Genomic DNA, 27,869 nt, shown 5'->3' with positions numbered 1-27,869 from the left:
AGAAATCAGCATAAAAGCATTCAAATGGTCAAAATGTCCTATAAACGAACGTACCTCGTAAAGACTTCCCCGTGCACCTCCTGTCAATTCCGCAAGCTCCTGGTTCGGACGGAAGAGGATATGAAAGTCAGCAAATGGAAGAAGTAAAACGACGTTCCGACACCGACCGCACTGACTCAAGTATGTGCACAATTACTCAACATGTGTGAAATGGAACCAGCAAAACATTACATTGTCAGAATATAAAAGGCCAAATCAATGAACGTCAGCATTACCACCTTTTTAAACACATTTTCAGATTATTTTAGTCTCCCGGGTAGGTATCCTTTGTAGCTTTAAACCAGGGGTATCTAAAGTGCGACTCAGGGGCCGTTTACGGCCCGCGGCTGTTTTTTTATTGGCCCGTGGCACATTCAAAAAATATAAATGAACAAGAAACCCGACTAGAATGGAAAAATCAGCAGTAACATTTCAAGAAAGAGCTTCTAATCGAGTGAGAAAAAAAAAATCATTTCCTTTCATGAGAATAAATAATAAATATATCATGTTAGTAGCTTAATTAGTAGGGATGCTCCGATCTGGGTTTTATGCTGCCGACTCCCATACCAATCATCCATGAGTGAGATCAATTGATACCGATCACATGGATTCACAGTAGATTTTGACATTTATTTATGATGAGTGCTATTGGCCAGGGGCACTGTTAGACAATTCCAAGGGCCTCTGGCCAATAGCTAATTATTGAAAAAAAAAAAAAAAACATCTTGTGCGGATTGTTTTTTTGCCTTTATTTTTGTGAAACAATTTTTGTACAATTTAACACAAAACTGAATTTAATTTGATATATGTTTTGGAGTTATACGAAGACATGGGAAATAAATTGTTCAATCATTTATTTTTTAGTTCAAGGTCACTAACTAGATAACTAGATCATTAACAGAACATCCATCCATCCATTTTCTAAGCCGCTTCTCCTCATTGGGGTCACGGGGGTATGCTGGAGCCTATCCCAGCTGACTTCGGGCGACAGGCGGGGTACACCCTGGACTGGTCGCCAGCCAATGGCAGGGCACATATAGACAAACAACCATTCACACTCACATTCATACCTATGGACAATTTAGAGTCTCCAATTAACCTAACATGCATGTTTTTGGATGTGGGAGGAAACCGGAGTACCCGGAGAAAACCCACGCATGGGAATGCCCACCGGAGATTCAAACCCAGGTCTCCTGACTGTGACTGTGTGGCCAACATGCTAACCACTAGACCACCGTGCGGCCCATTAACAGAACAAAATAATACAAATACATGTCTTTATTAAATTGAAATCTATCCTGCTTAAATGAAACCGGAATAAATTGAGTGTCCAACTTTCACTCAAACAGTGTGGCCATCATGTTCATGCCATTTTGTACTCATTGACATTACATCAAAGCATACATTCAATACTAATAAAAACTAATAAGAGTTGAAGCAAATATTCTTTGACCCTATGTGAGCGACTCAAAATCACCTGGCGAGATCATAATTAGTATAATGACAACCAGAGAGCAAAATTGTTGGGTGTTGGCAAACATGATGCAGCACACATGCACATTCGTGTCGGGTTTGTGTTGTCATTGTTCAAGTTCTTTTGGACTTTCACCCGTCTGAACTGAAAAAAGGCCGAGAAGATCACAGAGGACGCTTTATCAAGCACAGGATAGGTTGATTACCTTTTACCTTACAACTCATTACTGTACAGTTTGTAACTGAGGAACAATAGTTGTCGCATACCAGCGGTCTCTCCGGTCTTCTCTTGTTACAATTATTCGAATAGTCGTGACAAAGATACTTGAATGATACTTGAATGGTCTTCGCTGTCTCCTAGATTTACCAATTGTTTACTTTGTACAACCACCGAGTATTAATAATGGGTCATGGTTCTGTCACATAGGTGCTGAACAAGTCATGGTAATTGACACATAACTTGTATCGAGTGTTCGAAAGACATGTACTTTTAGCATCACAGAATTGTCATACTCTGATGAATAAACGTACGGTCATGTGACGCTTATTTTTAACAATATTTCCAAATAAGCCAAATTTGACAGAACAGTCATTACATGAAATGTCATGTCGCCGCCGCACGGCAATCGTTTTTTGTGATCGGCTTTGAAAGGCATTTGTCAGCATATACATACACGTTTTTTTATGGAAATCGGCCGATACTAAACGGTGGCCGATCGTTTGAAGCATCCCTAATAATTATTAGTTAGTAGATTTCAATAAAGCCAACTTGTATTTGGAATTCATCTCACCCAGTTCGTTGAAGCAGTCGCCATGTTTCCAGCCTGCAGGCAGCGTGCCGGTGGTGTCAGAAAGAGGATATCTCTTTCTTTCCTCTACATTCTTGAAGTTTGCAAACATGTTGTTCTTAGCCTTTAAAAAAAAAAAAAGCATAAAAAATGAAAGTGGCCCACACAAAACAGTCTTACAGTACAAAGCTGAAAAAAAAAAAACCCTCCTTACTTTTCCATATGGAGTGTTGTTAACATGTTGAAGGCTGATGCACTGGGTCAGAGTGTGGTAGCTGGGGTTGGAGAAGTAATTGCTGGGGTGAACGTCATGTGGTGCCTGAGCATCTGAAAAGTCAACATGTAGAAGAATAATTACAACGATGCACAGCCACAAAACATCAGAGTTGCCAAATACAGTAGATGCCTGCTTTTCACGGGGGTTGCACTCTGGGACCACCAGCGAATGGCGAAAATCCACAAGTAATTGATACACTCATAAAAATGTCTATTTTTGACACATGGCTCGCTCCCTCTCCCGCTTCCCCTCTGAACCCTCCTGCTAGCTTGACGTTCTCCTCAGATTCCCGATCAACATTTGCAGCACATCTTACTTCAGTATGCCACACACACTTACTCAACACATTTTAAAGTATAAAATGTACACCTACTCACCACTGATGAATGATGATTTTTTTAACAGCGGTGCGGGTATGCTGCGTATTTTACTGGCATTATCACGTATTTTACTGGCATTATCACGTATTTATAAATGCAGCCACGATCAAGAGAAAAGCAGAGACTTGAGGCGAGAAACACTATTGAATTCGAGAAATAACACGAAAGTGGAGTCTGTTGATCTCGCTGCCACACCGTATCTTTGACGACAAAACATCTTCGGTGAAGGTAAAAGTAACCTTAAATGTTCATTTATCCCTTTCATTCACCATTTATATGTATTTACAATTGTTTCCTGCATGTAAAACTATAATTGTAGAACTAAAAAAACATGTTTTTTCGATTTCTGGAATGGATTAATTTACATTATGGATTCAGTTACTTTTCGGTTAGAGTTGGACATCCTGGAATGGGTTAATGAAGCTAGCCAAGTTTCCACTGTATATATATTTTTGAATACAAGAAGGCATTATGACCTGTGATGGTGTAGTCAGCTGTGACTCTCATAGCAGGCGTGTAAGTTACTGCTGGCATGGGAGCTTCTTTTCCTTTCTGCTTCTTCCGATAGATGATAAAGAGGAGGAGGAAGAAGAGCACCAGCAGCACCAGCACAATGATTGCTGCAATTGCTCCGATCTGATAGGTGTCCACCTGCATGGCAGCACTCGTCAAAGTGTTGAGGCTGCCAACGACAACAGCGGCTGCGGATGGCAGGATGAGGACACAAAATGTCAAGCATGAAACACAACAGCTGAATGTCGTAATTTGTCCGAGGGAGACTCACCTTGGTCACAACGTGCCCCCTTCCAGCCCGGGTTGCAGTAGCATGTACCAGTGATGTGATCACAGGTGGAGTTATTTAGACAGTCACACACCTGCCGGCAGCCATAACCGTAGGAACCAGGAGGACACTCTACGATAACAAAAACAAGGCACACTCAAAGGTAAGTGAATAGAATTGATCGTATCAAGTGTTAATCTCCACCTGACGAAGTACACCAATTGGACTGCACACAAAAGGTCATCCACAACCCTCATCATATCATATTTGTAACATGACCATTTTTAAACGCTTAGACAACTTGAAGAATTGCAAGAATTTACATTTTGCACTGTTGGATCTTAAGGAGGTTCTACGTAGAGCTTCAAAATACAAAAAGAAGAAATGGGAGTAAGTTTATTGCAAAGAAGCACTAAAAGTGAAATAGGCTGTTCAACAGTTGATCAAAGGTTTAAGACCACAGCCGCAAAAAGCAAAACATCTTGGCAAAAATGTGGATTCAATGTCATTTTCTGTCAGGTTTTCACACTGTCGTGATGTCTTGATGGCAAAGGCAAAACACCTTTCTCTCTTTGAATGCGGTCAGGTTGTTGAGCTGCATAAGCAAGGCCTCTCGCAGCGCACCATTGCTGCTGAGGTTGGATGCAGTAAGACAGTCGTTTGAAATTTCTTCAAAGATCATGAGTTTTACAGAACAAAAAAGTAAAGTGGTACACCCAAAATATTTTCTCCAGCCCTGCCGGAGGATCCGACTGGCTGTCGGTCAAGACACGGGACCATCCTTGGCCCAAATGAAGGTTGTTGCTGGTGCCGAGTGCAGTCCAATAACCATCAGACGGCATCTGCGAGAGAAGGGTTTTAAGAACAAAAAACGTCTTCAAAGGCCTCGTCTTCTTCAACGCCACAAAATTGTCTGTTTGGGATTTGCATGAGAGCACCAAACATGGGACATTGAAAGGTGGAAGAAAGTTGTGAGAAAAAATGTAACCTTGACGGTCCTGATGGCTTCCAACATTACTGGCCTGACAAGGAGATCCCACCTGAGATGTTTTCCACACGGCACAGTGGAGGGGGCGCCATCATGACCTGGAGTGATTTTTCCTTCAATGGAACAATGGAGCTTCAGGTTGTGCAGGGGCGTAAAACGGCAGCTGGCTATGTGGAGATGTTGCAGGGGGCATCTCTCATGACTGAAGGCCCTCGTCTGTGTGGTAATGACTGGCTTTTTCAACAGGACAATGCATGCATGTTAAGTTAATTGGAGACTCTAAATTGTCCATAGGTATGAATGTGAGATTGAATGGTTGTCTATATGTGCCGTGCGATTGACTGGCGACCAGTCCAGAGTGTACCCTGTCTCTCGCCCGAAGTCCCGATCCGATCTTCAGGATTGGGGTCGGCTGCCTATTTGCTGTATTTTGAAGATCAAACAAAATCAGCTTCTGCCAAGAGATCGGGCCGATCCGGTTGCCATATAACATTCGTAACTCTGGGCCACACTCCAACATGGTAGGTGCGGTAATGCACCTCAAAGCTGGTTGCCACTCGACTCCTGCCACCCGCAAGAAGAAGAAAACACAACACCACCATGCAGACATGTCCGCGGTGTACCGTAGTGAAGTTAGTTTCACTTTGGACGTTGGATATTTGGTTCTGTAGCTACAGCGGTAGTTCCCTCTCACTGTGCCTGGACTGCTGTGTCAAGGTGCGGGCACCTCGCAAGACTATATAAAAAATCAGATCGGATCGAAAGCCAAAAAATGTGGATCAGGACATCCCTTGAACAGATTGACAATAACTGTTAGCAATCTTACTGCTGACATCACCATCACTGTCGGGGAAGTATGGATGTACTGTGAGTGTGTATATGCATGTGTGTACAGGTATCTCTGTGGGTGTGCATGTGTGCATGTATATATATGTGCATAAATGTGCACGCATGTGTGTACGTGTAAATGTGTGAAAGTTGAGGGGCTGCCTCCCACCACCCAGCATGCCCCGCCCCATATAGGGATGAAACATTAAAGATCTGCAAATGAGTCCATGTCAGGAACACAAACTATACACAATATTTAGTACAGCGGTAAAAAAAAAAAAGGTTTCCATACTTTGTTCACAGTGCTGACCCATGAACCCAGTGCGACAGGTGCATTGTCCAGAGTTGTGGTCACAGTCTGCTCCATTCCTGCACTGGCATGTCTGTGAACAATCCTTCCCATAAAACCCCAAAGGACAACCTGAAAGGGAGTCATCACATGATGTGGGAGTCAAAACATTTGCAGAAAAGACAGACGTGTGTGCGTGTGTGTGTGTGTGTGTGTGTGTGACTCACGTTGTGTGCAGTATAGGCCGGTCCATCCTGGTGTGCACTTGCATTCTCCATCATAGGCACTGCAGTATGCTCCATTGTGACAGTTACATGTGTGGATGCAGTTGGGTCCCCACTGACTGGGCGGACAAGCTGCGAAACAGTAAAAATTAAACATTATCAAGTGTAGTGCAACAGAAAAAAAACTGAACACCGTATTTGATTCAAGTAAGTGAACTGACGCTGTGAACAGTCACTGCCGATCCATCCTGGAAAACACTGACAGGATCCATCGATGGGGTTACAGGTGCCGTTGTTGGTGCACCTGCAGCTCTGTGCACACTTCTTACCGTAGTAACCACTGGGACACACTGCACATAAGCCGCATCATGTCATTGTCAGCCGTAACAACACAAGTCCTGTAGCTGCACGGGGACTAAAAGGTGTATAAACCTTAACAGTAGCTTCACCTTTTGGAGTTTTGTTTAAAAAGTAGGCCATAGCTCACCCTCATTGCAAAGCGCTCCCTTGAAGCCTGGGAGGCAGTCACACTGGCCGCTTATATGGTGGCATGGTCCATTACTGTGGACACACTGGGGACATGTCTGACTACAGCGGTGACCAAAGTAACCTGGAGAACAGACTGTAAAGAAAAAGGAAAGGCCAAAGAGTGGGTAATGCCGTTCATGTGAAAGGGTCACGGTGTTCTAAAAGCTATAAAAAGCTATAACATTTTTTTTATTTTTCTATGCTGCCCAACAGTGGATGATGGAGCTGTGATTGATTGATTGATTGAGGCTATTTTTGTCTGCAAAAAACACATCTTATTCACCATAAATCGAATTGCCGCTTGCGTGGGTTTTCTTCGGGTACTGCGGTTTCCTCCCACATTCCAAAAACATGCATGTTAGCTTAATTGGAGACTCTAAATTGTCCATAGGTATGAATGTGAGTGTGAATGGTTGTTTGTCTATATGTGTCCTGTGATTGGCTGGCGACCAGTCCAGGGTGTACCCCGTCTCTTGCCCGAAGTCAGCTGGGATTGGCTCCAGCATACCCCCGTGACCCTAATTAGGATAAGATGGATGGAAAACAAAAAAGACAATCCGTCCAAAAGTTTATTTTTTAATAATTACCTATTTGCTGGGGGCCCTTGGAATTGTCTGGCCAATAGCAGTCATCATAAATAAATGGAAAAATCCACAGTTACTCCATGGATAATCAATACCAGAATCGGCAGCATAAAACCCTGATCAGAGCATCCCTAATCAAGTTTTCGAATGCGTCTTCCGAATGGCTTATATTTGTATTTTACTTAATTCAGCCATTTTTATACTTGAAAATGCTTATGTTAGGCAATAAAGATGTAAAATTTGTTTAAATACGCATTTTTTAAAAACTTATAATAGGCGGTATTCAACCATGTAACACCATGATTTATTCCATCCATCCATTTTCTATACCGCTTCTCCTCATTAGGGTCGCGGGGGCATGCTGGAGCCTATCCCAGCTGACTTCAGGCGACAGGCGGGGTACACCCTGGACTAGTCGCCAGCCAATCGCAGGGCACAATTCATATATTTTTGAAAAACTGTGAGAGCGAAGCTGCAAAATTCAAAGCACAAACTGGCAAGGGATTACCCTAAATACAATATATTGAGTGCAATTATATTACATTTGTTGCCCCATTGACGTTTGGACTGCCCTGTCAGTGTGTTTTGGGAACATCACTAAGGGTGCAGTGCAGCAATGTCCTGTCGGTATATGGGAGAACATTTCAGCAATAACATACTTCTCTGACAGGTGGTGCCTCTGAATCCTGGTGCACACTCACAGGTTCCTTCATCAGGAGTGCAAGACGCTCCATTCTTACAGTGACAGGCAAGTGAGCAGTTTGGGCCCCAGCGGCCCTCTGCACACACACTGTCACAGTGGATACCTGCTCACAAAGAAACACACACAACAACATAATCAAGGGCCCTTATTTCCTGTTTTGTCTAAGAGCAAGAGCCCATGGAACCATGAAACAACTTCTCCAATGTCGTTTCTTTGGCATCCTATACATTTTTATGTACCTGTCCAACCAGGCAGGCAGCGGCAGTGCCCGGTTGAGTGATGACATCCATCGGCATGGCTGCAGTCACAGCGCTCCTTACAGTCAAGACCATAGGTACCGTCCTAGAGAAGGCAACACGTGATCATCATGAATATATGTTTTGTTTTGTTATTTAGTAACACATTTACTTGAGAGACATATTCAAAGACTTCCAGTGTCCTGACCTGGCAATGCAGCTCACATCTCTCGCCTCTCCAGCCTGCATCACAGGTACAGCGACCAGTCACAACATCACACGCGCCTCCATTCCCACACATACAGGTCATGTTACAGCCTAGACCCCACGTACCACTGGGGCAATTGATGGAGCAGTCCACACCATGCCACCCTGATCAAAGAAGGTATGTCATTATTAACAGCAGGCAACCCCCCGCCCCAAAACAAAACAGTATGTTCATTTTATTGTTTCACATTATGTCCATTAAACCCATGGTTCCTCCAGAGAAAAAAAAATTCTACACAATGTTTCATTTATTTATTCCTTTACTTCTTATATTCGCACACAGTATCAGCATTTGGGACCAAATATGAGGTGAAAGAAAAAGCAAAAAAATACAGTATAGTAGTCTATCTGTGCACAGCGTGGACAAAGTTAGAAGGTGTGTTCAAGGGGTGTTCAATGCAAAAACTGTGGGATTTGTAACTGTATATTATTTTTTAAATAAAATACTGGCCCATATTTCCAAATCGGTTATCCATTTACATAAAATTTGATGTAGTTATTGTAGTTGAGTATCAAATCATTTACCACAAAGAGATTTACATCCCTACTTATTATAGATAAAAATTGATTTATTTTAATTATAAGTGCGATTAATTATGAGTTAACTATGGACAAAATGTGATTAATCAGAATGAAATATTTTAATTGATTGACAGACCAAGTATATACATACATAACTTATCTCTCAATTTTTTAGCGATAACAGCAATAACAGCAATAATTTATTAATTAATTTTTGAAAAACCGCGATAGAGTGAGGGAGCGATGTTGGAACTTCGATGTCAAACCTTGGCTTTCTAAAAAAAAAAAAAAAAACAGTTTTCGTATGATTCAGTTTTTGAGGAAAACTTTAGCCAAAATTCTGCCCCGGTTCACGTATACCGGCTCGGTTATCGGATGATATTATGTTTAGCAAACCAGTCCAATCGCCTGTACTGCATCATTCCACGGCATAAGTGCCCAAACAAAGCACCCTATGTGGTGGTGACTCACGTGAATTTTTGATTAAATATGACTGCTAAATAACCTGCCATGGGGCCATACGAAAGTTGCAAGTGCCAGCAATTTGATAAAGAAGGTGAGAAACACAGTATGTTCATGTGTCCATTTCATTCATCATTTGTATGTAAAACTATAATTGTTCTCTCGAAAATGTATTTTTCTTAATATTTGTGGGCATCTGGAACAGGCTAATTGGGTTTCCATTATTTCCTTTGTGCAAAATTACTAAGGTACATAGTACCAGTAGTTTTTGTCTGACCTTTTGGAACAAAAACAGAGGCACCAATGTGCTTGTCTGATGGTTCTTCAGCTCACCTGGTTTGCAGAAGCAGGACCCATCCACAGGTGAACACTGAGCTCCATTCTTACAGTTACAGATGGAGGAGCAATTTGCTCCATGAGATCCTGCTGGGCACGGGACTGAGCAGTCCAAGGCCTTGAAAAATGAAGAGTAAAGTCAGATCAGGTGCGACTGCTCAAATTCTGCAATTTTAGTCATGAATAATACAGCTCTTTTATGCTTAACAACTGCGTTTTTTTTTTTCTAGAGTAAAGTGAAAGCTATGCTTATGCACTCATGGACATGAGAAAGGTTTACCGTGAAGCCTGGAGCACAGACACACGCTCCTGTTACACTGTGGCAGTCTGCGCCATTCTGACAGCGGCACACCTGCTGGCAGGACTCGCCGTAGAAGCCTGGGGCGCACGACTCATTGCAGTAGAGGCCGGACCAACCGGACACACACGCACACTCCCCTGACATCGGATGGCAGCTGGTGACAAGAAGAACAACACTATAATAGATTAGACCTGCCTTTTTCTCGTCAGTCATATTTTAATACTGTTTTTTGGCTGAAAAGGGGGTTGTGTGGAAAAAAAATGAGTAATTCGACTAACTGGACCTAGATTATAGAGAAACAATTCAAATAATAACGATAAAAATAATACACAATTTGATCTCAAATGTAACACACAAAGACAAGGCTAAGTTTTGTTGTACTTTTATGAGTCTGAACTAATTTCTGGTCTTGTGACAAGGACCACAGGGCATTGATGTCGAAAAATAGCATTTGGAATCGGTTCAGCAGACTTAAAAGATTAAAATTCACACAAACTGAGGCTTCAACCCAGCATGAACCTTCATCAATATCTATCTACAGTAGGGGTGTCCAAACTTTTTCCATACTGAAATATGGAAGGATGCAAGGGCCACTTTGATATTATAAGAAAAAAACTGCGTCTCAGCTTTGTGATATGAAGTAGGTGAGAAATCTTATTATTAGTATGAACTTTGGTCTTTGCTCCTTTTTTCATATTTTTGCAGTTGTTTTTTATAAATTTCCAAATTCATATCAACAACTTTCTTCTCAAATAATCTTTGTAAATTTTCTTCTCATAATATTATGACTTTTTCCCCATAATATCCCCAACCTAACGCTCTAAAAATTACAAGTTTATTTTGTTTTGTTTGATTCTCATAATTTTACGACTTGAAAAAAAACAGCTAAATGTTTTCTTTAATATTTTAACTCTAAGGTGCTAAAATTTCTCATATTACGAGTTCATTCTCACAAAAAAATTTTCTCGTTACAATACGACTTTTTTCTCAATAGTTTGACTTTATTCTTGTACAATTACAGTTGTTTATTTAATTTCTTTTTTTTTTTTTTACTATTTAAACTTTCTTCTTACAAATTTTCTTCTCGTAATTATGACTTTATTCCCATAATATTTGTACTTTTTCCAAAAATTACAACTTAGTTGTTTTGTTTGTTTTTCATAATATTATGGATTTTTTAAAATAAAGCCTTTCTTTAATATTTCAACTTAATGCTATGAAGATGTTATTTTTCCTCACAACGTTACTATAATCATTCTCGTAAAATTACAACTTTTCTTGCTAGATTACGACTATTATATTTTGAGAATGTGCCGCGGGCAGATTAAAAAAAAAAAAAAGCAGTGTCACCTGCTAATCTCGATGACGTGTGGACCGGCTGACTGAAGTCAACGCAGGCGGTTGTCGGCATAGTCAAAATCGAACCCGAAAGTAACCATTGCTTGCACATTTACTTGTGACTTTCAACAGAGACATGAGAAAGTCATAAACAGGTTTTGTATGCGCTAACTATGAAAATATTTCACTTGTCCTTAATGGCCAAGTGTGGCTGTGTTATGCAGAGTTACTAGATTAGTCTAAAATGGATCCCTTAAAAGGTGCAGATAGGAGGTTTTGTAGCTGAGCATTGTGAGAGTGATAAAATATCAGCATAATGATTTCCATTAAGCATCTAAAGGGAAAAAACATCTGTAAAACACAGGCAAAATCATAAATGCGTTGAATGTGTGCTTGTCCAACCTAAACAGGAGCACCAGTGAGAACGATCACAACAGCTGTTCTCCAACAACACATGCAAAAGACTTCTTAACTCATCACTGACCGTTACTGAACCACAGCTGTCCAAATAACACACACAGTGGAAGCTCTCACGTCAAAAGCCTCTCATGGTAGCGCAAGCGACTTTTTTTCACCTGTAAATTTGCCCTTTAAAGTCAGAAACATCATCCTGCAACGGGTCAGCATCAGGTTTTTTCAACACTAATTCCAAAAGAAGAACTAGCCCCAAAAGAAGAATGTGACCACAGTGGAAAATACAGTGGAATTTGATTTTCAGTCGGAACTTGACATACAGTGTTCCCTCGTTTATCGCGAAGGATAGGTTCCCAAAATAGTGAAACCCGCAAAGTAGCCAACTTTTTTTTTTTTTTTATAATTATTATATTTGTTTTAACCTCTCACCATACACTTTATACACTTTTCTCAGACAGGCATTAACATTTTCTCACATTTCTCTTTTGCCAAACCAGTCGAGAACCACTGACGTAGAACATTAGTGGACGACGCTGACAAGCAAAGTGCCGGGAAAGAAACCAATTTACCGTAATTTCCAGACTATAGAGCGCACAGGTATGTATGCCGCACCCAATACATTTAAAGAGAAAAGAAGATTTGTACATACATCGGCCGCACCTGTCTATAAGCCGCAGGTGTCCGCATCGTAAACTGGGATATTTAGCACACATAAAAAGATTTTTTAAACGTCTGATTAAATAAATGTTGTTGTTTTTTTTCCCCAAACAGTGCATGTAACATCGTGAGTTAAACATTAGCCGACCAGAAAAGTCATTTATCGCTGTCCTTGTCCTCCTCCTGGGAACTAAAACCACTAAAGTCGTCGTCTTCTTCAAAATTGAACAGCCTCATGATTCCTTCGTCACACACTCTCTCACAGTCTCGCTCTCTTTCGTTGTCGCTTTTGGTGTCACTTTTGTCTCGAGGCAAATTGGCCGTTTAGCTTGAGCTATCCTCTTCATCACGCAGTAGTCCAGCCTTTCGAAACCAGTTGATGATAGTGGACGGTTGGGGGTGAAGCCCAAACGAAAGCTGTAGTAATTTTACACTTCATCCAACTTTCTTAAGATGTGTCAGAGATCGCTGCACAAGACTTCAAAACGTGATATTAGCTTCCACTTCACTTATCCGCGTCACTACTTCCTGAAGCTGCACTCTAACCGTCATGAGAAACGTAGTTTTTATCCATAAATAAGCTGCATCACTGTACAAGCCGCAGGGTTCAAAGAAGGAGAAAAAAGTAGCGGCTTAAACATCAGAAATTACAATAGATGATATTCTGCCAAGAGGAGGGCCCCTGAGTGAAAGGTAACCGTTCAGGAAATCACATTCCAAGCAGAATGTATGTTCACACTGCCAACTGCAAATGCTTTTTTTTTTTTTTGTCTTGTCCAGCTTGTGCATTAAAGTCCAAGTAAGAGAATCTGTACTACTGTACCTGTGCGTATACTGGGCATGGCACGGACACTTTGTATCACAGCGGAGGCCGTAGTGTCCATCGGGGCACAGTCGGACATCGCACGTCTCGCCTGTGTATCCAGGCTCACAAAGACAGTTTCCGTTGCTGTGGTAGCATTTGCCGTTGTTCTTACAGCGACACGTCTTTGTGCAGCCAGCACCAAAAGTACCAACTGGACATTCATCCTGACACCTGTCCACAGAAACACACAAGGACATTCATTTGACTGTAATTCATCATAACAGATATACTGTATAACCGATGTACATGATATTTTTACTGCAAACACGGAAAAAGATAATTTTTTTTTCATATGCTTGTTAGGAAATCTTTGCACATACAGTAATCCCTCGCCACTTGGCACTTTGACTTTCTTGGCTTCACTCACGGTTTTTCAAAAATATACAAATAAATAAATCCTGCTGTTGTGTGGTTGAATACAGCCTATTAGCCATGCAAATTGTATGTATTTTTTGGCCTGAGTTAAGCATTTTCAAGCATAAAATGGGTAAATGAACTAAAATACAAATAAAAGACGCATTCAAAGACGTTTGTAATGTGAAACAATTGTACAAACAATTGCAATGTGGCTTGTTACATAGGCCCGAAAGTTTAGGTTGTTTTGTCTCGCTTTCACAAAGACAAACTCCAAGTACAGTGGCCCAAAAGTGTAAAAAACCCCTCAAAACTGGACCAGTAGAATAGATTATTTAACAGGACACTGGTTAGGGGTGCATAGGCACCGTAGGCGTTTAAAGCTGCTGTATGTCACAGATGGGTGGCTGCTTAGACAGCACTTACTTTCCAACATAAACTACGGCCCACGTAACACACAAGTTTGTTGTCAGCTGAGCGTCACTGAACGTACAGTCATCCCTTGCCACTTTGTGTTTAAAATTTTGCGTCGTCACTCTATCACGGCCTTTCAAGACTATATTAATTAATAAATCATCATAAATCATTCATAAATCATGTATGTCAAAACATACACATATCTAAGCAAAGTGTACATATTTTTGAGAGCGTTTTCAAGCATACAAATTGCTAAATGAATTCAAATACAAATTTCAGGAATTCAGACGACACGTTCAAAGACATGATGTGCAGTATTCTACACTGGTCACTATGTCTGAGTAATGTTACTGTCATGCTCGGTGAGACACACAAGCTCCAGATCGTCGGAACAACAGGCTACCGTTGCCGCCGTATCTCACGCCAAGCTAAAACTCCATTCTGAACCTCCAATGTCCCCCACTGAGCACATTCACAACGACACACACAAGCACGAGTCTTATTTACTGTATTTGTTATGTTCTCTTATTATGCTTGCTACAAGTGGAAAGGTGACTACAGGTGTGTTAATAATGTAAAAAAAACATATTTAGAAGGTCGTACACAGGTTTTCTATGCTACAACTATGTAAATATTTGATTTATAATTAAGGACTTGTACAGGGTCAGGCAAAATGATCTGACACATTTGTAGGTTAAATAAAAGGCAAATAAAGTAAAGAAACAAAAAAGTGTCTTTATTTTCGAAAAGTACATATAATGCCATTTTTTTCCATATAATGCCATTTTTGCTTTGCTTCTTTGTAATGCCATTGTTTTGCGTTACTTTTTCAGTTGCTGCCATGAATTGGACTGGTGAGCATCGCGCTTTCATCGTGGAAACGATTATCAAAACAAACGAATCTGTAACTGCAACACAACGAGCGTTCCGTTTGCACTTCAATCTCGGTAGACATGATCCCGTCCCGGCTTGAAACACCATCTTGTTATGGGTCACCAACTTCAGAGCTACTGGATCTGCATTGAGTGTGTGGACAATAATGGATCCCATTTGACTGATTTAATTTTTAAAACATAATGAAACAGAACGGCATATGTACTTTTCGAAAATAAAAACACTTTCTTGTTTCTTTACTTTTATTTAACCTACAAATGTGTCAGATCATTTTGCCTGACCCTTTACTTCGCGGGAATTCACTTATCAGGGTCGGGTCTGGAGCCAATTCACTGCGATAAACAAGGGATTACTGTAGTTGCAAAACAATTATACACACTAGTAGTGGCCCATAACTGTGCACTCACAAGCTATTCTCCTAAGAAAGAAAATCTCTCTTTCACTTTAGGTTTGAGGTTTATCAACATTTTGAATTGACCAAGATCACAGTAGTTGTTTAATTCGACAGCTAATCTCAAACCTTAAAATATAACTAGTTGAATAATTGTGCAGGCTTTCCTAGGCCAATGCACAGACAACTTCTTCCAATGTAACCTATTTTTACCCTATCTAATACGATGCACAGTCACAAACCAACCACTGCCCGCTAGAGTTCGGTTCCTTTCCCTTTCCTATTTGTTGGGTGTTCTGTATTCCTGAGGGGCTGTCACTGGGCTGTTAATGGTTTCCAGAGGGTTTGGGTGTGTCATGTCTGTTTCCAAGCAGTGTTATACCATGACGTTTGGCTTCACTCAAACCCTTATTTTCTCATAAAGCGCACATAGAAGGGCTATTCCTGTCTCACCACTGGCTTGGTTAAGTATACGGTGCGAGCCCTCTGATATTGCTAATTATATGGACTGAAGCTCTGCCGGGTTCTCTGCTAAGAAAACACTAGATAGGCTTATTTGTTTTGTTTTGTTTTTGTGATCGCCTGGAGAATGTGGATGGGATTGGCAGAGATGATTTTATTTGGGCTATGTTCCACTTTTCAATGTGTTATACTGTGTGTACAAGTAGTCGGACACGCAGAGTAATTACTCAGTAATTGCAATAATTACGATGATTTTTCACTTTAGCACAAACTGCACAGAAGGAAATCAGACCGAAAACATTCCTCAGTCAAAGTGGTACCAGAAAGAAACACATGAAATACACAATGTATGCTGGGAACCCTCAACAGGACGTTACCCAGCATGCTTTGTGAAAACAGCTGAAATTGCACAGTGCTTTAGTGACTTTGAAGCACAGAAAAGTAATCCGAATACAAATTCTGAAAATAAAAGGGAATTTTTGTTACGGAAAATGTGGAATTTCGGGAATGTCCTGAGTGAAGTCCGTGTTCATTTTTTTTAAAAAGGTACATTTTTCCTTCTATTTAAGTGAAAGGCGTCCCTTACCGTTCTCCTGTGTATCCAGGACTGCAAAGACACTGTCCAGTGGATGAAAAACATAAGCCGTTGTTGTGACACTGGCATTCTTGTGAACAATTTGGGCCAAATCTCCCCTCTGGACATGGCTGTCCACACACTGTACCCTGCAAAAAACAATACATACGAGTTTTATCATATATCATTTTTAAAATGTCAAGTACTACACCTGGTAGTACACCTTACATTTTCAGCCATGCTCTATAAATGGGGGGCTACTATTTACACTATTCAACAGATTTCTGAAAGACACGAAAAGATAGACTGGAAGCAGCGAAATGTCTGTCTCTATCCAAACAACAGAAATAGATCTACCAACCACAAATGACGCATTGGACGGAGCTCAATAAGGAACAATATTTCTACCCTCTGATTTTCTTCTTAGAATTCCTGCTTTCTTCCTGAGACTCACTTCCACTTCCCCTTACTGAGACGCACACACAGAACCAGACCTCACATGCATGCATGCAAGGACAGATGTCAGAGTGAGGGGGGCGCACAAAACGGTGGACATGTCCAACAACGTAAGCATTTTAACATTTATTTTTGGGTGCATACAAACAGGGAATTGAATCGATTGCAACTGGACAGTCTGAGTTTGTTCTGTTCAGTTCATGCTCAAAGACTAGATAGGACAGCACTAGTTTGAGAAGCCTGCACGAACGAGAGGCAAAACATCTTGAAAGACAACTTGAATAGTCGATCGATTCAAGGCCATGGGAATACAATGACTTGGATGAATGAGGATAATCACAGGCAAACAGTGGGATACTTCGTTGTGGGGTATCGCTTTGCTGTACCACTATGTGTGTGACCAGCTGCTAGCATTCGCTGCCTGTGCAGCTAATTTAAAAAGGTGCCACCGGCGATTTGTCTTCATCGTTGGGTAAAACGATGAAAGCAAAAGACCTCCGTTCCTTGATCATGACTGGGGACATGAAGTCTTTGACAAATAAAATAGACAAGCTGGGCACATTGATGAGGACGCAGTGGGGGCAGCCAGCGTGCAGTGTCTGACGGAGACGTGGCTTCACACAGACTTGCACATCGATGTGTCGTTACCCAGATTCAAGATGATGCAGGCAGAAAGAGACAGTAATGGGAAGAGCTCTGTAGATCAGACAATGAACTTTTAGCTCATTATAATTTTGGACTCTGTTCTACTCACTTTCGTCAATACGTGCACCATGCACAGGGATGTGTGCCGTTTCCCCAACAACCAACACTGGGTTACCAGTGATAGTTTTTTTTCCATCTTGAGACAGACAGTCACTTGAGGACACGGGCAGAAATTTGTTTTGCTGGGCATGCCAATTAATGTGGAGACCTAGAATCTCGGAGTCTATCCCAGCTGACTCTGGGTGAGAGGCCGGTTACACCCTGGACTGGTCGTCAGCCAGGGCACATACAAACAAACAAACAAACAACAATAGACAGTTTACAGTCACCAATTAACTTAACATGCATATTTTTCGAATGTGGGAGAAAGCCGGAGTACCCAGAGAAAACCCACGCGTGCACGGGGACAACATGCGAACACCACACAGAGATGTCCATCTGAGATTCAAAACCCAGATCTTCCAGATCTCCTGATGGTGTGACCAACATGCTAACCACTAGTCATGCTCACCACTAGTCCACATTAAAGGCCGTTACCGTTATCAGCTTGAAATGTGGTGCGTTATTATGCACTGATACCTAACCATTGTTAGACGAGTTGAGCTTTTTAAACGGCTCTTTTGAGTGAAACATGAGAACCGTTTCGCAGACATAAGAATAAAACGTACCGCTACCAATACAGAAAACTTTTTTTATGTATATCATTTTTTTAAAATTTAGATGTAAGTGTAGTTTGTGCGCACATGGAGGTAGGAACGACTCAAACAAAGATGGATTTGACCAACTGTACCTGTAAATTTGTCCTAATCAAATATCATGACCCTAACCCGGCAATCTTTGGGTACTTTTTAAATGCGCAGCGATGGGAACAAGCCCCAGGCATTGTTGCGATGCTGGCCTTTCAGGTGGCTGGTAAGGTTTGATGTGCTGAAGCTTGATGGATTTTTTTTCCTCATCGCGGAGCATTTGGTGTAACTGGCATGTGAAACATCTTCCTCTGGAACACTGTGAATGTTTGGTTACAAGTGAGCTCGGGGTGTTACGACAGGCCATTAACGTCACTGGCAGGAGAAAAAAGGAACGCTTGATTTGTTCACCAGCACAGTACGAGTCATTTCGCCTCATTGGAGCGTTTTTTTTTAAATGATTGGTTATCGGAGCGAATCTCTGTGTGGAGTTTGCATGTTCTCCCCGTGTGTGCGTGAGTTTTCTCCGGGTACTCCGGTTTCCTCCCACATTCCAAAAACATGCATGTTAGGTTAATTGGAGACTCTAAATTGTCCATAGGTATGAATGCGAGTGTGAATGGTTGTTTGTCTATATGTGCCCTGCCATTGGCTGGCGACCAGTCCGGGGTGTACCTTGCCTCTCGCCCGAAGTCAGCTGGGATAGGCTCCAGCATACCCCCGCGACACTAATGAGGATAAGCCGCATAGAGAATGGATGGATGTCATAATTCCTCATATCGGTCCAATAATTATTGTGCTCCTCTAAAATATACTGTATAAGAAGTAGTCATTTGTCTATGCAACTGGGAATCTGTTGTCATTGTTCACGTTAAAGAACCGTTCAGAAAACTTGTGTTGTTCGCGAACGTCACATCAGGTAAGAGAACTCGATGTAACAATGGCTAGCCGAAGGGCTCTGTGGAGTTAAAACGGTTGTTTTCAGGATAAAAGTACACTTCAATGTCATTGATGTAAAAAATTATTAACGCACTAAGGACATTTGGATGCATTTTTGATACTGTGAATTTGTTTAGAGTATTTTGTTCATTTGTTTTTGTGCAATTTTATGTTTGATTGAAGTATTAAAAGAAAGAATGCTTTTGTAACAAATTAGGCAATTTATAAGGACTCTCAAACACTGAATGCAAAAAAGGCTTATCAAAACACAAGCCATTTGTATTTGCTAACATCGGCAAAAATATGAGGCTACAAACGACACTAAAGGAAAAGCTGCTTGGGAGCCGGAAATGCAGTGTAAGTGCAGGCCAGCAGGGGCCAGGAGAGGGAGGGAAAATTTCATTTAAAATCCTCCTCCTCACATACACTCCTGATCAAAATTTTCAGACTAGTTGAAACATTGCAGAAATTTACATTTTTCACTGCTGGATCTGAAGGAGGTGCTAAGTAGAGCTTCAAAATACAAAAAGAAGAAATAGGAGTGAGACAAAAAAAAGCAAAATAGCAATTTCTTGTCAATAAGCATTAAAGTGAAATAGGCTGTTCATCAGCTGTTGCTCCAGGTGGTGAAGATGACTTCACAAAGGGCATCCACTGTCTGGAACTGATGTTCTTTCTTGTAAACTTGCTTTGCTAGTCATCCCCAGATGTTCTCAAGTGGATTTAGATCAGGGGAACACGCAGGATGGTCCAGAAGAGTGAGGTTATTCCTCTGGATGAAGTCCTTTGTCATTGTGAAAAAGTCATTACAACACAGACGAGGGCCTTCAGTCATGAGGGATGCCCTCTGCAACATCTCCACATAACTAGCTGCCGTTTGACGCACCTGCACAACCTGAAGCTCCATTGTTCCATTGAAGGAAAAAGCACCTTAGATCATGATGGTGCCCCCCCCACTGTGCCGTGTGGAAAACATCTCAGGTGGGATCTCCTTGTCATGCCAGTAACATTGGAAGCCATCAGGACCGTCAAGGTTACATTTTTTCTCATCAGAGAATAAAACGCTCTTCCACCTTTCAATGTCCCATGTTTGGTGTTCTCGTGCAAATTGCAAACGGGTAATTTTGTAGCACTGAAGGAGACAAGGCCTTTGAAGTTGTTTTTCTTCTTAAAAACCTTTTCTCGCAGATCCCGTGTGATGGTTATTGGACTCCACTCTGCACCGGTCACTGCTTTCATTTGGGCAGAGGATTGTCCCGTATCTTGATGGATTGCTAATCAGATCCTCCGGCTCAAGGTCGGTGAGATTTTTGGGTCTGCCACTTCACTTTTTTGTTCCATAACCATCAGGATCCAGTAAAAAGTTTAAAATGTCTTACTGCATCTAACCTCAGCAGCAATGGCGCGCTGCAAACAATCAGACCTTGTTCACAGACAATGCTTTTTTGGCTTTGCCATCAAGAGATCATGACAGTGTGAACATCTGACAGAAAATGACATTGAATCCACATTTTGGCTTTTCAAGGCTACGGTCTTTAACTTTTGATCAGCTGATGAACAGCCTACTCAGTATTACATGGCCAGGTACCACTGAACCTTAAAGAACCTTGTGGTGCCTCCCAGAGCTTACATTTACTTGCAGTTCCAAGAAAAAGTAGAATGAGAGGTAAAAGCCTTTAGCTAAGCAGGCTTCTCTCCAGTGGAACCATCTTCCTGGTTCAGTTTGGGGCGCAGACACCTTTTCTCTATTCGGGAATAGGCTTAAAGCTGACCTTTTTGATAAAGCTTTATATACAGGACTGCCCTGGGTCATCTCTTAGCTCTGTTCCATAGGCCTTGACTGCTGGGGGATCGTTCTTGAAGCACCAAGCTTCCCTTTCCTCTGCTTTACCTCCCCTTTCCTCTTCCCTCACTCACTATCTTTCCTGTATCTACGCCGATACAGCCAGTGTTAGGTATGCTTATTTATGTCAGAAATTATGTAAGATGTGTGTGTGTTTACCATCCATCCTGCTGGACAGGAACACTCTCCGGTCACATGATGGCACACGCCGCCATTCTGGCATGGACACCTTTCTTCACATTGCTGTCCATGTTTACCAGGAGGGCACAAGTCCTCACAACTGTGGACAAACATGACAAAATGTGGTAAAATGTATGCATCTGGTGTACATGTAGAGAGATCAAGCGGCATAGAAAAAGGATGGACATTTCAATTATTATTTGCAGGAATCTGATAAAGAAAATAGATGCTGAAGTCAGCGATAGAATTTTCAGTGCTATTTTTAAATTACAAGAAAGCTTCAACTGTTGAAATAATGCCAATGGTTGCTGGAAATAGACACAGCATTTTGCAGTGAAAACAAAAGTTTGGTTTCTGAACGGTACCATGACAATCAAGGCTATCTCAAAATAAATCACAGGCACTGACAAGCTGAGCATTGTTTGAATTTGAACAATTCCAGTTGCAATTTCGATTCTTCGTTTCGATTCCAGTTCCCAACGATTCTCGATTATGATGCTTTTTAGAGGCAGGGTCATAAAAGTTTGCATGGCTTAAATGAGGGCGCTAACCAGAGTTCTTTTTGGAAGGAATGTCTTAACTTCTGAATAAATTGTTTAATGATATGAAGTTTTTAATCAACTTTACTATGATTTTTTTACAGGGCTATTTTCAACCAACATACTGTATATACTGTATACTGTACATGAAACCATTCAACTTGAATATAAATGTTATGAAGTTTCTTTTTACAGGTGTACACTTTCACAAAAGATGTTTACTTTGGTAAATAGGAGCTTTCTCAATCTTTCCCAAACATGTGAGTCTTTGTCTTATTTATGTCTTCTATGTCTTATTTTCTCCTATTATGTCTACTATAATGGGTAATATGAGGGTAAAGGTGACTATAGGGGTGTTATTTCATGTCTAGAGGGCTCTAACAATGTTAAAAAACGCATTTAGAAGGTCATAAACAGGTTTTCTATTACTATGTTTATCTTACTATGAAAATATTCAATTTACAGATCAGGAATCCTACTTCAAGGAAATTCACTTATCACAGTCAGGTCTGGAACCAATTAACTGCAATAAACAAGGGATTACTGTAGTTTCTGTCATTAAGTTTATCACACACATATCATTAGTGGGCGCTCAAAAACCGTAAGTACCGTAATGTCTGGAATGCAGTCGGTTGACTCGCCTTATGTCGGTGCGTCCCTACTCGGTGATGGTGTGAATGTGCGTGCAAAAGGTTGCCTGTCTCTATGTGTGTCCTGTCCAGAGTGTCATCTGTCTTACACTACAAAGTCAGGTGGGATAAACTCCAGCTGGCGACCCTGAATGTGCTAAAAAATTGATGGATGGGTAGATGCATTGGGATAGCACGTACTCGGACTGTAGGCCCAGCCTTCGGATTATTTTGAGTCTATTTATTTTAGTTGTCTTATGAAATTAGTCAGATATCATTAAGAAGTGACAAAGAGCGTTCGCATTACAGTACAGTCATTCTGTGACTCATTTTTAATACCTACAGTTACCTTATCTGTAGACAGTTGGTATCTTCTATGAACAGTCTCTTTGCCAGCCCAGTGTTATATTAACCAGAGCACAAAAGATTTTTGACGAAACTTGGGACATTTCCATCATAAATAAAATTCATCCATGATGCTCTGATGTCTTCTGTGGCTCGGAGTTTATATTGCATTTAGATTACATTGCTTAACTTTTGGCTGTGACATAATAGTGGTTTTGTCTAGTCGCTTGCAAGAAAAGACAAGATAGGTGCCCTGGCAAGGGTGGAGGGTTGTCTAACATAGAAGGCTGCCATAAAAATAACTTGGTTGTGTAATTTCACGCTTGATGAATGGGCATGTATTCCAGAGACCCATATACCGTACTTTTCGGTGTCTTATACGCACAGGAGCAAATCATAAGCAATGAAAAAATCCAAAACGAGCTTGTCAACCCATTGGAAAGTGCAGGAGGTCATGACTCAATATGACTGACTCACGGTGTCATCTTACAAAGAACGCTAAACTCATCACACAGCAACTTAACACTCAAAAGGTAGCTAAGAAGTATACAATACAAGTTTAAAATTTAAAAAGAACTATTTTTACGTTTTCTCATAATGCATTTAATCCGAGCAAAGCATTTCATTGGAGGACAAGCAGCATAGAATATGTTGAATAGCGCTGCAATGCTGCATCTGTCCACCAGAGGGAGCCAGAGGAGCCCAGAGCCCAGAGAGAGGCTGACATCTTTGCAGCGCCCTGGCAGGCACCATTGAAATGCTTTGCTTGGATGAAATGCATTATGGGAAAATGTTAAAATAGTTGTTTTTTAAATTTTAAACTCTTATTTGTACGTGTATTGTATATTTCCTAGCTACCTTTGGAGTGTTCAGTTGCTGTGTGATGAGTTTAGCGTTCTTGGTAGGATGACACCGTGAGTTAGACTTATATTACATATAATATTATATCAAGTAATGACCCCATGCGATTTCTAGTGGGTTGACAAGCTGGTCTTGAGTTCCCTGATAGCTCGTGATTGGTTCCTGCCAAAGAAAGAGCTACCGTTTCCTGACTGACTCGCAAGCGACATAATATTTAAACAATTAGTAGTAGTTCTGAAGTAAAGGAGATGTCACGAGATTAGCCATAAATTAGCCACACTGCTGTATAAGCTGCAAGGTTCAATCTTCAGAAAAGCGCTTACACACAGGAAATTACGGTAATCAATTAATTGTTCTGATCTGTCTGATTTCTTCATGAAATGACATATTGCCCATTTAATAACAGCAATAATGGCAGTATGTAACATGTAGCATCAACAAATTAATCATATTGTTGGGATTCAATGCAGACCATCACATTTCACACACACAGACTTACAAAGCTCCCGTGTATCCTGGTGAACACGTGCATTCTCCAGTCACATGGTGACAGCGAGCTCCATTCCGACACTGGCATTTCTGTTGGCAACCATTACCGTAGGTGTCGACTTCGCACAAGTCCTCGCAGCGCCAACCTTTGTATCCAGGAGTGCAGATGCAGGCTCCAGTGATGGGATTACACAGAGCCTTGTTCTGGCACTGGCATCTGTTACTGCAGTGCGGACCCCAGTGCTCACTGTCACAAGCTGCATAAAAATGACAGAATATGGTTTAGATTTGAATGTAATGTGCTTTACAGTAATCCCTCACCAATTCAAATGTTGCGGCTTCACTCTATCACAGTTTTTCAATAATATATCCCTTAACAATTAGTTATGCACATTTAAGCAAATTTTACATATGTTCTTAACACGCAACACACGCACACACTCATAGCACTTTATTTATTTGTATTATTTATCTGTATTAATGTCTCTTCTGTTGTTGTTGCTTAATTTATTGGTATGTTTCTTATGTTCTTATTCTTTTTCTTGTGTTTTCTTTCTTTTCTTGGGAGAATGAACAGAATAAGAATTTCATTGCATAGTATAACTGCCTGTTTTACTATGCATATGACAATTAAACTCTTGAATCTTGAATTCAATTAAGCATTTCCGATCAAAGAAATGGCTAAATGAACTAAAATACAGACAAACAAATAAGGCATTCAGAAGATGCATTCAATGACATTGTGATGGTATGCACTCTGCATACCATCACACAGGTATTCTAGACTTTTCACTAGGTGTCATTAATGTTGCTGTAATGTTCAGTGAGACACACAAGCACCAGAACAACAGGCTTTTATTGCAGGTTTGAATTATCTCACAACAGGCACAATAATCCCTCACATGGGCTAATGTTGTGGCCACAACCCACTCTTTCTTAGTTGGTTAATCTGAAACTTGTTCTTTCGATTAATTGAGTAATTGGTTAGGCCCACGACGGACAAAATCAATATGAATCAAACACAAACATTTAATGGTTTGGTTCCTAACATATCAGAAAAGAGGCAAAAATGTCCATCACTGACTTCATCCATGACTAAGGAAATAAAAAAGGCTGAAATAACAGGATGCTTACATTTTTTAATGAAAAAACAATTAATCGAATACCAAAATAGTTGTCGATTAATTGAATAATCAATTAATCACTGATTCCTCGATACATTCAGCACGGGTGTCCAAAGTGCGGCCCACGGTGGGCCAGAAAAAAAGGAAATAAATGTAAACAAAAATTTTAACAAAAAACAAATTTAACAAAAATTAACATCTTCATATTATTAGAAAAAAATACGTCATTTTAGTAGTATAAAGTTGAAATATTTAAGAAAAAAGGTTTTTTTTAAGTCATATTATGAGAAACAAACAAAACAAAATCAAATTTTAAGTTTTGAAATGGGAAAAGTTTATAATGTTATGGAAATACAGTAAAGTCAAAATATTATGGGAATAATGTCACAATATTACAAGAAGAAAATTAAGACAAGAAAGTTAAAAAATAAAATTTAAAAAACAATAGCAGAAATGGAAAAAAACACCTGCAATTTTCCGAGAATAAAGTCAAAATATTATGAGAAAAAATAATGTAATCAAGAAAAATGATGTGATTTTAGTATAATATAAAAATATAAAATATGATATGTAATTTTTGGAAAATTTTAATTACAAAAATTACGAGACCATTTACAAAGATTTATTACGAAGAAAGATGAAATATTTGGAAAATTAAAAAAAACAACAACCGTAAAAATGGGAAAAAAGAGCAAAGACTGAAGTTCATAGGCTATTTCATCTATATCGCAAGGCTGAAATGCAGTTTTTTCTCATATATACTGTAACTTCTTAGCTTATCTCAAAGTGGCTTTTGCATCTTTTCGTTTTTCAGTATGGTGGAAAAAGTTTGGACACCCTTGGTTTAAAGCAACCATTTCATGTTCTCTCGTGTATATGACAACAGACTGACATACATTGAGGTGACGTTTCAAAAACTATAACTTAAATGAGTGAATGAATGTGGACACTAGTGACAAGAATTATTGCTAGTAATTATTTGGCCCCATGTTATGCACGCTTCATTAGACACACCCAATATTTACTTTCTACTTGACACTGTGCTCCATAGATTACTTCAATTGGCGTTTAAGAGGCATATTAATTGATTTTGCACGTTTAGGTCTTTCCTTTTTAAGTTTACACGCTGCCAAACCCAATAACACATCTGGTGAATTTTTACTTCAAGACAAGACAGCTGGAAGGCAATAATCTGCAAATGTATGAATGTTATTTTTATTTATTCCAAGGTTTCTTTACAAAGACTGAGTGTTGTCTAATGATCTATTCAGCAGAGACAGCCCACCGTTTGGGGGAAATATGGGCATCTCGCCTCTGGGGTTGAAACTTTTACTGAACTCGGTAGCTAGAACAAAATCATTTTGAACACTTTCTTATCTTGAAAGAGTAAGGCTACACTTGTATTTATGTTGTAGTCTTTCATTCTTTGCCGGACCTCAAAAGTCAGTCCCACTAAAAATTGCCTTAATCTTTTTATGGTATGAAAACAACCGTTTAATTCTCTGAATTAATGCTGGGCTTTGTTCATCCACATCAGTTTCAAATCTGTTTAGGTGGAGAAATCAAGTGCACACCCCATCAACGACATGAAAACATTTGGATTATACATCAAGCTCAGAATAACTTCCAATGTGGTGTAGCAAGCAGTGACCCAAAGCAACCAGATCAATTAATCAGACCACAGCACTATAAGTTCTACAGTACATCTGGCGTCTCCACAACAACTTGCTTCAGGGATGCTTCGTGTGATAAACAAACAAATGTCTCTCACAGAACACATTCGTAGGCCACTGCACTCGCCATTGATTAGAGGCAAAATACATAGAAATTGTAAATGTTTACAGTGACCGACTGCCAAACCTTTCATTATAGGACTCGCCCAAGCTCTATATTAAGTTCAGGGGAAAAGGGAGATCCTGAAAATGAAAGCGTAGTCATTTTTCACCTACAAGCTTCATTTAGCTTCATTTTTTTTTCATACAATGCTCAGTCTTGGCTTCCAACTACAAACTATCTCATTAATAAGCTTTCCCACCAGAAAAAAAACACTTTGGATCAGGTCTACACAACTTTGTGAGGGTCAACCGGTTCATCTCTGTCTGTTCTTGATCCCTGCTTATGAACCCAGGATCTGTAGACAAAGACCAAATGTAAAAGACAGTTCATGAGTGGACTGAGGACGCCACCGCAGCCCCGCAGGACTGATTTTGAAACCACAGACTGGGTCATATTACAGAGACCTGGGAAGCCACACATCCGTTATGCTCTCCTACATCAACGCCGGCACAGAGAGTGAGACCACAACAAAGACCATCAAAGCCTTCCTGCACCAGGAACCATGGCTTATCATAAGGTGTGGGATGACGCCTTTAGGTCAGGAGACCAGCAGGTCTACAAAGAAGCAAGATGGTCCCTGCACAGAGACATCATTAAGGCCAAGCGGGACTGCAAACAGCGAAACGAGGATCTTTAACAGCGGCAACACAAGAAACATGTGGCAAGGCATTAAAAAAACTCACTGGCTACAAAGGTGGAGTACAAGTACTGTATCTCAGGGTCTTGTTGACGAGTGAGGGAAGGCTGGAGTTTGAGATCGACAGGCAGATAGAGCAGCATCTTCAGTTATGCCGTCACTATACCGGACTGTCCTGGTGAAGAGAGAGCGGAGTCGGAAGGCAAAGCTCTCGATTTACTAGTCAGT

General features: G+C 40.5%; 1 protein-coding gene across 3 annotated transcripts in view; it reads right to left on the bottom strand.

Moving 5' to 3' along the window:
• The window catches only part of megf10 (multiple EGF-like-domains 10), a 55,621-nt gene that overhangs the window by 6,508 nt on the left and 21,244 nt on the right, over positions 1 to 27,869 (bottom strand). For all 3 annotated transcript variants that reach the window (XM_054757835.1, XM_054757836.1, XM_054757837.1), the window contains 18 exons: positions 24,055 to 24,301; positions 21,161 to 21,281; positions 16,385 to 16,521; positions 13,239 to 13,451; positions 9,986 to 10,160; positions 9,703 to 9,823; positions 8,327 to 8,490; positions 8,122 to 8,224; positions 7,839 to 7,985; positions 6,555 to 6,689; positions 6,289 to 6,417; positions 6,071 to 6,199; positions 5,847 to 5,975; positions 3,742 to 3,870; positions 3,434 to 3,658; positions 2,515 to 2,627; positions 2,304 to 2,424; positions 55 to 99 (listed from right to left, as the gene is read on the bottom strand). In XM_054757835.1, the coding sequence (XP_054613810.1) occupies positions 55 to 99; positions 2,304 to 2,424; positions 2,515 to 2,627; positions 3,434 to 3,658; positions 3,742 to 3,870; positions 5,847 to 5,975; positions 6,071 to 6,199; positions 6,289 to 6,417; positions 6,555 to 6,689; positions 7,839 to 7,985; positions 8,122 to 8,224; positions 8,327 to 8,490; positions 9,703 to 9,823; positions 9,986 to 10,160; positions 13,239 to 13,451; positions 16,385 to 16,521; positions 21,161 to 21,281; positions 24,055 to 24,301 (2,583 nt within the window). The remainder of the gene's footprint in view (positions 1 to 54; positions 100 to 2,303; positions 2,425 to 2,514; positions 2,628 to 3,433; positions 3,659 to 3,741; positions 3,871 to 5,846; positions 5,976 to 6,070; positions 6,200 to 6,288; positions 6,418 to 6,554; positions 6,690 to 7,838; positions 7,986 to 8,121; positions 8,225 to 8,326; positions 8,491 to 9,702; positions 9,824 to 9,985; positions 10,161 to 13,238; positions 13,452 to 16,384; positions 16,522 to 21,160; positions 21,282 to 24,054; positions 24,302 to 27,869) is intronic.

This window comes from Dunckerocampus dactyliophorus, chromosome 17, assembly GCF_027744805.1.
Source record: "Dunckerocampus dactyliophorus isolate RoL2022-P2 chromosome 17, RoL_Ddac_1.1, whole genome shotgun sequence".
Classification (NCBI taxonomy): Eukaryota; Metazoa; Chordata; class Actinopteri; order Syngnathiformes; family Syngnathidae; genus Dunckerocampus; species Dunckerocampus dactyliophorus.
The sequence above is the reverse complement of the archived record's forward strand: the minus strand, read 5'-3'. Positions and strand labels throughout refer to the sequence as shown.